At 43.2% G+C, this 10071-nt stretch overlaps 2 protein-coding genes across 2 annotated transcripts; one reads left to right on the top strand and one right to left on the bottom strand.

Annotated features, from left to right (window-relative positions):
* The first annotated feature begins 771 nt into the window (after positions 1-771).
* CHST4 (carbohydrate (N-acetylglucosamine 6-O) sulfotransferase 4) lies at positions 772-1812 on the top strand. The gene has a single exon (XM_009581693.1). It carries the CDS (start codon positions 772-774, stop codon positions 1810-1812), a length of 1041 nt encoding a protein of 346 aa, XP_009579988.1.
* A 7029-nt stretch (positions 1813-8841) lies between these two features.
* On the bottom strand, positions 8842-9978 carry TERF2IP (telomeric repeat binding factor 2, interacting protein; the record flags this gene model as incomplete). Its single annotated transcript, XM_009581682.1, has 2 exons — positions 8842-9285; positions 9902-9978. Coding segments are annotated over 2 exons (521 nt in total), but the record flags the coding sequence as incomplete, so codon positions are not given.
* Between the last annotated feature and the right edge of the window lie 93 nt (positions 9979-10071).

The following is a 10071-nucleotide window of genomic DNA, read 5'->3' as shown; positions in this document are numbered from 1 at the left end:
GATTCTCTCCCTCATCCTGTTGGGGAGAAGTGAGTGAGCGGCTGTGTGGTGCCTAGCTGCCGGCTGGGGTTAAACCATGACACTCTGGTATGTGAATTTTTGCCTGTGATGACAATAAATGTTTCTTGAAATTCCAAAAAGAATATAAGCAAAAGAAATGGAAACCTACATTGTATTTTTACAGCATTCTGGCATAAAAATAATTGTAAACGGTGGTCAGCGCAGGACCTTAAAAGTAACAATGTGGAACTGTTGAATTCTCCACAAAAACTTTGTTCCATCTTTCCTCCACAAAAATTGCTGGGATCATGTCTGCAGGGATTGTGTACACTAAGTATACATTTGTGTGTACTGACTTATTTCAATACACTGAACTAACTCTTAAACTTTGATAAAAGTGCAGACAAGCTTTTCAGTGATCTTCTAAGACTACATTAGAATGGCTTACTGACAAACAGTGTTTTTGATATAGAAAACCTTCAGCCCTGCAGTATTTATGTCCTTTCCAACACCAACTTGTGCTGTGGTTGTCACAGTATCATTGGTAGTGTGGCAGCTTTCCAAAACCCTGAGCCTGCAGAGGGATTGGCAGGAGCCTGATGCACCACACCCTGCCTTCTTCATGATCCTGTGATGCTGAACTTCCTCTGTCTCTGCAGGTCCCTTGCAACTGTGATGAAGTTTAGAAGGGTGCAGGTGCTCCTGATTCTGGCAGTTCTGTCCGTCCTTCTGATCCACTTCCACTTCCTACCCTGCAGCAACAATGCCCCCATGGAAGAAAAACCTTCTCCAGTCCACATCCTCATTCTCTCCTCCTGGCGGTCAGGATCTTCCTTCACTGGACAAATCTTCAGCCAGCACCCCAGTGTCTTCTACCTGATGGAGCCCGCATGGCACGTGTGGGTTACGATGTACCAGAACAGTGCCAAAGTCTTACACATGGCAGTGCGGGACCTAGTCAGGTCGGTCTTTCTGTGTGACATGTCTGTGTTTGATGCTTACATGTCTAGCCAGAAGAAAAAGTCTGATTTATTTCAGTGGGAAACAAGCCGAGCCTTGTGCTCCCCCCCTGCCTGTGACTTATTCAGTCGCAGTGACATCATCACTGCAGGCAATTGCAGAACAATCTGTGGCAAGTACCCATTCAGCAAGGTGGAGGAAGCTTGTAAAACCTACAGCCATGTGGCCATCAAGGAGGTTCGGTTCTTTGACCTGAAAGTTCTCTACCCTCTTCTCACTGATCCGTCCCTGAACCTCAAAATTGTTCACTTGGTACGTGATCCTCGGGCTGTGTTCAGGTCCCGAGAGAATACAATGGCAGACCTGAAACGTGACAATAACATTGTTGTGGGGTCCCAGAGGACAAGTGGAGAAATGGGGCCCTACAACATGATGCAAGTAATCTGCAAAAGCCACGTTGAGATCTACAAGGCAGGCAGGCAGGCCATTCCCAGCTTCCTGAAAGACCGCTACCTGCTGGTTCGCTATGAAGACATTGTCAGAGACCCACTAGCAAAGGCTGCTCAGATGTACAGTTTTGCAGAACTCCATTTCACACCAGAACTTAAGAAATGGGTGCACAACATCACCCATGGGAAGGGGCAAGGAGCACAGGCCTTTGATATTGGGTCCAGAGATGCACTGAGAGTATCCCAGGCCTGGAGGAAGACCCTTCCCTTCCAGAAAATAGAAAAAGTGCAAAATGTTTGCAAGGAGGCAATGGACTTGCTGGGCTACCGGCTCGTTCAGTCTGAAGAAGAGCAAAAAAATACATCGCTGGATCTTTTGTTTGCCCAGAACTCCTCTGAGTAACAAATTCTGAAGGCAGAAAAGCTGCTCTCTGCACCTACTCTCTGAAGGCTGCGGAGTGGAGAACTGTTTACTAGAGCAAGAGAGGACAGAGGTGCATGCATATGTGTGTAAGAGTGTGTGTGTGGATGTGCTATGCAAGGATGAGTAACGCAGGAGTCTCGACTGCACTCATGAGAGCTTTCTCAGCAGCACAGGGTCACTCTCCAAGACCCCTGGAGGCTCAGCTACAATGCAGGCTGAAATAATGCAAGTCTGTTTTCCAAATTAGGTCCATGGTTTAGGCGAAAGAGGAAGTATGTGTAGGTTGGAGCAAACAGAATGCCAAAGGAGTGAGACCAGATAGCAGAGCTCAAACCCCATGCAGACCACAGCTACATACTAGTGAAACCACATGGAGCAACTGCACTGCAAAGGAAGAGGAAGCTGAATAAAGAGAACATTCTTTGTCATGCTGCCACCCAGGATATGCAGTGCCAGAAGAGACACAAGGATGACCAGACATTGGTTTCTGGAAAGATCCTTTTTTTGGAATGGTTGAGTTTTCAAGCCTAGCTTTTCTTTTGCTCCATTCCTGTGCCTGGGCATCCAGCCTTGGTGGCAATGTTGGGGAAATGTTTTGAGTTCACTTAGTATATAATGGGAAAAGGGAATAAACCAGCTATAGTTGAAAATAAAAACTCCTGAGTTTGCATATGGAGATCCATTTCTGGGACTATGTGAATCCATTTATTTTTCAACTGAAATAATTCTGTCTTCTAGCTTTCAAAACCAAGAATAGTTGTTCCCCTGGGAATTCTCACGGTCCACATATGTGACTGAGAAGAATTCATGCTAAGGTTGAGACTGTGAAGGCAAGGTAAGGACACAGATTCCATTGGTATAAATACTGGAACTGGGAAGATAGGTTTATGGCAGTGGACTGAAGAAGCCGAGCGGAGAACGGCAAGTTGTCCTATTGAATTATTTGGTGAGGGTATTTCCTGTCTTAGAGCACAACAAAGTTATGTTTAATAGACTATGCCATTCTCCACCATCTCCATTGGAGATGCCATTCTCCGACCTCCAACGGGAATATGTAGCTCAAACCTGAACAACAGAATTATTTTTACCTGTTTTTAACAGTGTTCCGTAAGACAAGGAGAAAAGCTTTTACCAGACTTGGGGAGTGAAATGCCTATAAATACCTCCTTCTAAACATCCTCTTTCACGTGTAAATTGTAGAGTCCCTTTAATATGCGTCTATTTAACAGTGCATTCAGATATTACTCCAGAGCTGGAATATTTCCACTACCCTACAGCAAGGCAGCTGTCCTAAGGCAGGATCACAAGCATCAACAAGGGATGAGGCTCAATTCTGAGGATATGCATCCTTGGGAGAAGGTGATCAAGGAGAGGCTGGGCATTGGAGGTGGCTCCAGGCAGGATCAGGGTGTTCAGGGCCATGGGAAGCTGTGCTCCCCTTCCCTCTCCTCCCACGCCCACACCACCCCGACCCCCGGTTCACTGCTCCTCCTCCCCGTGCTCCCCTTCCCTGTCTGCCCTGGCTGCAGCCCCGTGCCCCAAGGCCCTGTTCACTTTGTCGGTCAGCTGCCCTCCTCATGCCAGTGTAGCTCTGGTAGCTCTGGTGAGGAGTGCTCGTATTAAACTTGCCAGAAGGGCATTTGGTGCCCGCTATAGAAAAGTGACAATGTCTGCCTGGAGAACTAGACCTCGTTTGCATATTATTATAAAGTTGCAATATCTTCTTAAAAAGAGAAATATATACTGCTGAAATTTAGAATTAGGGGATATAGTGACTGTGTTCATGTCTGAAGGTGCGTGGGCAAGAAACAGTGTCCAGCCTCTACCTATTGTGTGTGTTTGAAGAGCAACAGAGAAGGATTCACCTTAACTGAATAGCAATCTCTAAAAGTAGGAAGAAGGCTCTTCTGACAAATTCACGGCAGCTGGGTTGGTTGGGTTTTTTTGTACCAGAGAATTAATGAGGGTTTTGTTATGTGCTGATTCTGCTGAGGGAAGCAGGGAAAGTAACCTTACAGACAGACACTGAGTAGTTATGTTGGTTAGCAAGAGAAAGCAGCTGCTAGCTAAAGAGCGGACCTGCGGAGTGAACCGATGAGCCATCCCCAGGCAACAGTCAGCTCTGGGACCACAAAGAGCAGCAGCCTAGAGAAGTTGGAGAGCTTCCCAGCCCAGAGGCAGCTCTGTAGTCACCTTCTCTGGGGTGGGCATCAGCATTCCAGATCTTGTGTGTCCCTTTGGGATAAGAGACCATCCTGCAGCAGTTAGGAAGAGAGTTGCAGGATGAATTGTGCAACAGCAAGCGGTGAGTAGGGGCGGTTAGCTGCACAGCAAAGCAGCTCTAGACGCAGAATTGGTCAGCAGTGAGAAAGATGATAGAGGCAGGAAGGAAGAGCCTTTCTTTCAATTTGTTACATTCAGTATTACTGTTAAGTATTTAGATTTCACAGGCCGGTGTTTTGTTGCAGCATTTCTTTCATCCATGAAATTCTATTTCTTCGAATGCCCCTCTGTACACTCATGCCTTGTAAGGGGTGGGTGGGCAGGGGCAGACCTCAGCTTGTTACCCAGTTAGCAGAGTTTTCCTGGTTTCTGGGTGCAGGACTAGAGGAATGACAATGTTTCTGAAGGAGCCCTTTGAAATTGAATCCAGACATCTCTTAACCACTGAACAGGGCCTAGCACACTGAGTTATTCAGATGCATTACTAAGTCTGTACACCATACAAGCTGAATTTCTCCTATAGCTGCTAGTGATTCCTTCAGCACAAAGTCAGTCACTATCCAAGTTTCACTTTCAGTAATGCTTTTCTTTTGCATGAAGCAATCAGCCCTGATCACCAAGACTAAAAAGATTTTAAAGCAGCTGTGGATGATTACAGGATGTTTGCTCCTCAGGGACATCGTTTCTTTCTGGAGACCACTAAGATAGGATTCCTCTAAGTATGAATCCTATTGTTTAAAATGAAGCTTTTGTTCTTAGTGGTTGGAAAGACTTCAGGTGCTATTTCTGTATCTTTCCAGAGTCTGAATTTCTATTTCATCATCTGTAAAACTGGAATAATACTGACTAAATTCAGAAGAGGCAGATCTCAATCTTGTATTGTGTAAATAAAGGTTTGAAGCTAGATTCATAAAGGAGACATCAGAAGTTGATTCCAACATTTAAGCTTTAGTGACATTTACAGATCACCTGCTACCATAGCACTGTGGATAGCTATATTCCTAGAGCTAAACCCCTAATCCCTGCAAAGGGTGGGATGTTGTATATTATGGAAATCATAGACTTACTACTAGGGATCCTGTTGTTGAATGACAAATTTCATGCTGAGCAGGCAGCACTGGCATCATGGTAGTAAGTCCACTGAAAGCAAGGCATCTTCCTTTACACAGTCTTTATGCAAGCTTAGAGCAGGCAGGCTGGCATAGAGAAGTAGGACTCGTACTGCACCAGAGAAGCGCACAGCCGCTGTATTCCTTTTAAAGTCCTTTTAAAATGGACCTTAACTCAACATATTCAGCTAAAAGCATGGAGTCTCAGAAGCCTGTTCTTACTAAAGTCATAGTAAAGCGCTTCCTATTTTAAGTGCCAAGAAGCCTGTTTCTGAGCAAACATAGACTCTTCAGTACATTGCTAATTGTATCTCTACATTAACCAATGTCAGCTTGAGTGGCGTAAGTTTTATTATGAACACTTGTTTTTAGTGGACTCAATCACTTCCATTGTTCTTCCAAATGTTTAGCTGAACAAACTTCCAAACTTCCAAATGTTTAGCTGAACAAAAACCTTCATAGTGGTTCCAGTCAGCCAGTAAACAAATGACATAAAAATAACATACGATGCATTTTCTTCATGTACTGTTTTAAAAATTACTTTAACTTCTGCTTCCTAAGCTTAATCAGAGAAAAAGCAGGATCGTTGATTTCAGTGTATCTTTACTGCACTCCTTTAGCTATATTTCCTCAATACAACAATTGGCAAGATTTTATTTTTCCTGGAAGCACCAAAGCCACACAGTGTGGTCACATGAAAATTTAAAGTTGTCTTAATGCAAGCAAAGATGACTTAAAATACTTTTTGGAGGAGGAAAAAACCAACAACCCCCCCGCCCCCAACTTTCAAGATGGTGAGCATGACGTTTAAAACTACAGCTACATCCTTTGGCACGTGCATAAAATAAAGATCATGGATGTCTGCTTAGAAACAAATGTCAAGTTTACATTGTGCAGGTTCAGAAGAGTAAACTCAGCTTTTATACCAATGAAGTGTAAGATGGAGAAGTCACCAATCAAAGGGACATTTAAAAACCGACTCTTCAGTATTCCTGTCTGTTGCGCTTCAACCTGGTGCATGCAATCAGTTCTGCACTGGTAACTTTAGTTATGAAAGGCCAGAATTCATCGATTTTGATGAATGGCGGCTAACTCTAAAAGGCAGCAAATCGGAAATACCCAAATTCCAGATAATAGTTTGCAGACCCAGTATTTCTGCCTCTGGAATTGTCTTTAATTCAAAGTTCTGGCATGCACATTGCCACTCTGCTCACCATTCCAGGTTTACAAATATTGCTGCTCCAGGCAATAATACAAAGAAGAAACATGTAATTCTTTGAGCCACAAAAAGAGCATTTCTGACACTCCCTGATAATACAGGGACCTGATACGAACATGGAAAGCCAAACTGTCTCCAGCATGTTAGAAGGAATGTAACCGTGTCTTTGGTAAGACAAAGCAGAGAAAACAAGGGTATTTATCATGCGAGAAGGCAGAGCCAGAATGGCCTGAAGCAGAACCATACAATATAGTGACATCTCCAGGTCCTGTTAACGGGAACGTGGACTGAAGAGACCTAGACCCATGTGTCTGCACAAGCAAGAGTGTATCTGTGGATAAGCAGTGCCTTTCAGCAGTTCAGAACAGGTGAAAGAGGGCAACCTTGAGTAAGCTGTGCTCTTTGTGTCTTAGTTCCTATGCCTACTGAGTGCACTAAGTGCATATGGAAGGGTTCTCAGTGTTAGACAATGTGTTTGTATGGCTCTGCAAAGGTAAAAGCACTATATGCAGACTCAGAAGTTTGCATTGCATGTCTGACTAATTGCCCTAAAAAAGACAAACACTCTTAAAGTGTCACTTAGAATTATAAAAAGATACCTGATCTTTTTATGTCACAGCCATTTAATGTGTTCTACCTCTTTCTTTGAATTCTAGAGCAGCTTTGGTTAAACAAGACAACCATTGCATTGTGAGGTTATGGTGCTGAGATGCGTACACCACCCAAGCTAGAATGGGAGGTTTTGGCTGCAGGAGGTGACGCGTCTCCTGTTCATGAACCTGCTCATCAGCAATCCTTGGGTTTCAAATTCAGCTGGTAAAGTTTCTAATTTTTTAAAAATCTTACTACTTTATTTGCTATGTTGTCTTGCATGCTCTTGTTAAGTGCTTGTCTGGTCTTCCATACAAGTCTCAAGTAACCAGTCTGAGCAGCATGAATGTACCAAATTATTCCCACTTTTTAAGCTTTTTTAATGACCCATCCAGTGAAACACTGCATAATCTAAACCAGAGTTTTGGCATTTATTTGGTTACATTGGTTAACTCCCCAAATAATCAGTTGGTGTTTCAGATAGTGGTTTTCTGATGTAGCAGTCTCATTATATCAAGTTATTGTTGACTTTCAATACAGTTTGAATTTGACTTAAAATCGGCAATTTCCTAATTCACCTTAATTTTTTTGAGTGCTGCAGTGCAATAAGCAAAAACCCCAAAATATAATTCTAAGGGGGGGGGGGGGGGCGGAAATCAATCTTTGCTTTTACGAGCCCATTTTATTTCACCAAAAGAATGAATTCCAGACTTACAGGACTGACTTCAAATAATATTAAAATAGTGACCAGAGCACAATTTTAGGCTGAAGGTACTGAGGTTTTCAGATTGTGACTGTATACTAGCAATGGTGTTCTCTCTCAAACATGACTTAGGTGATAGATACCTAAATAAACTCTGAGCATTCTTTCTTAACTTGTATCTTCTACTTGAACTATTGCACGTGGCCCTGAAAGCTGGTCTACTTTTTCCAACTAGACTATATGGTCTGGTACAAGTGTTACTTTGCCTGGATTAAAGAAGCTGGGACTCTTCAATCTGTAGAGGTGCAAGCTGGGGCAGAGCTATTGTTTTTGAAATCATAAAGCAAGTTGATGTTACTAAACAAACGCTGCAATATTAGCACTGGAGAACACGCGCTGGAAGTGGTAATAAAAATTGAGATGACTGTCTACTGGCCTCAGGTTTTAACTGACAGAACTCTGTAACATGAGATTGAATATTGTAATATCACAGTGACCTTTTTTGGTCATTCCCAGTACACATGGCCACTCCGAGACATCTCAGCATTCATTTATGAGACCAAGTGCCTCATCTTCTGGCATGAATGTTCTTGATCCCTCTTTTTGAACAGTTACATTTTTATTGTTATTGTCTCCAAATGTCTGCTGCTAATCAATGTTCATTAACAAGAAAAAAAAAGGTAATGACAACAACTGGCAAAGCAGGTCATTAAATGATCATCCACAACAGTCTGAAGTAACAGACACATGACAGAGAGCAGGCTGCTATTGTGCACTAATAATGCATTACAGGTTAGAGCACTTAATGTGATTGTCAGATTTTGGTGCCAACGCAATTCAAAATCCTTTGCATGCAGCAATGTACAGGTAGGACTGTCAGCTGGTTTATATAGTAGATACAGACTTTAAAGCACATTTTCAATGAAAACTTGATACTGTATAGACCCCTTCACCATTTTCTACTTTTAAATGTTTCGTATACTCAGTATTACAAATAAAAATAAAATACAAAATAGGCCTTTTATGAAAAAATTATTTTAAAGCATTTCTGAAACTACAGAATGTTGCATCAATTTTCCATCACATTTGCATTTCTAAAATGACTTCGTTTTTTTAAGTTCCTGCCACAGTCCTAAATCAGCCATTCCCCTCTGCTTTGCTATCTAACTTTTCCTAAATGCTACCCGCTTTGCTACATTTTCAGCTCCAAATTTTGCTATCAATTTATTTCTGACACGTTCATCATCTTTTTGCAATTCTAAATCATCCTCTCTGCTCCATACAGGGTACCCATCCAAGCGCTGCCCTGTCTGCAGAAAGTATAAAGTAGTCTCCACTTCACCAGTGTTTTTCAGAAAGGCCTGTGTAACTGTGAACAGGTCCACGCCGAACTTCTCCATGAAGTGCTGCATAGTTTTTACTACTTCTCCCACCTCACTGGAAGAAGAGCAAGTGCTTGTTGGTCTTTCTTCCCTTTGTAATTGAGTGTCAGGGAGAACAGAGTCCTCCGGTCCAGTTTTCAAACCAGATGCTGTTTCTGCTGGGGACTTTCCCTCTCCATCTTGTGTAGAAAGTTCTTCTGAAACATCTGAAGTGTCGCTTCCTGACTAAGAGAAGTGGAGTCATCAATTAGACATGATATTTTCTGGCAAGCTTCTTATCACTGCTACCCAACCACCTTCCATTGTGAGTCTACAGTATATAAAAAACTCAGAAATTACTGGGCATAGTAAAATTCAGTGACTGAAGTGAAGCCGTATGTGTAACGAGGATATACAAGATCACAGAAAAGCATGAAATGTAAGGGAGAATTCGAACAAACGAAGTATAAAAGGCAAATGTTAATGCAACTGCAGGAACATTTATGCCTGAGGTGAAAGGATGACTTCCATTTGCCAATACCGCTTTTAGTGTGACAACACTGTCACGTTAATTTCCTCAAGTTAACTTGGGTAGGGAATCAAACTAAGAAACATGCCACAGTGAGGCACCATTCATCATAAGCCACATAGTTCATGGCTCACGTGAAGCTCCCACTTAGCCATAGCAGAAGGGACGTCATGGCGCAAAGTCATTTAAGAAGTTAATTATGAGTTACTGTTGTGCCATTTTGTGTGACAACCAGGAAGGACTACTCCGCGCAGCTCGCTCTTAGTGGCACTGTGGTGTGCAGAAGCAGCTGCAGCAGCAATGCTACTCCCCGTGCTGGCCCTGGATGCTTACCTCCGTGCTTTCAAACTCCCGATTAGCTGCCTCGAAAAGACCCGTGCTTTGTGCGGGCTCCTCCGTCTGCCGGGGCCCTGCGGGAACACGGGGGCATCGACTGCCAGGCCGCAGCTGGGCCCAGGGCCACGGTCGCCCCCGACCACCAACCTCCTCTCACCCCGGCCGCC

The sequence above is a fragment of the Fulmarus glacialis genome, unplaced genomic scaffold (assembly GCF_000690835.1).
Source record: "Fulmarus glacialis isolate BGI_N327 unplaced genomic scaffold, ASM69083v1 scaffold3110, whole genome shotgun sequence".
NCBI classification, from domain to species: domain Eukaryota; kingdom Metazoa; phylum Chordata; class Aves; order Procellariiformes; family Procellariidae; genus Fulmarus; species Fulmarus glacialis.
This window is presented reverse-complemented; position numbering and strand designations above follow the sequence as displayed.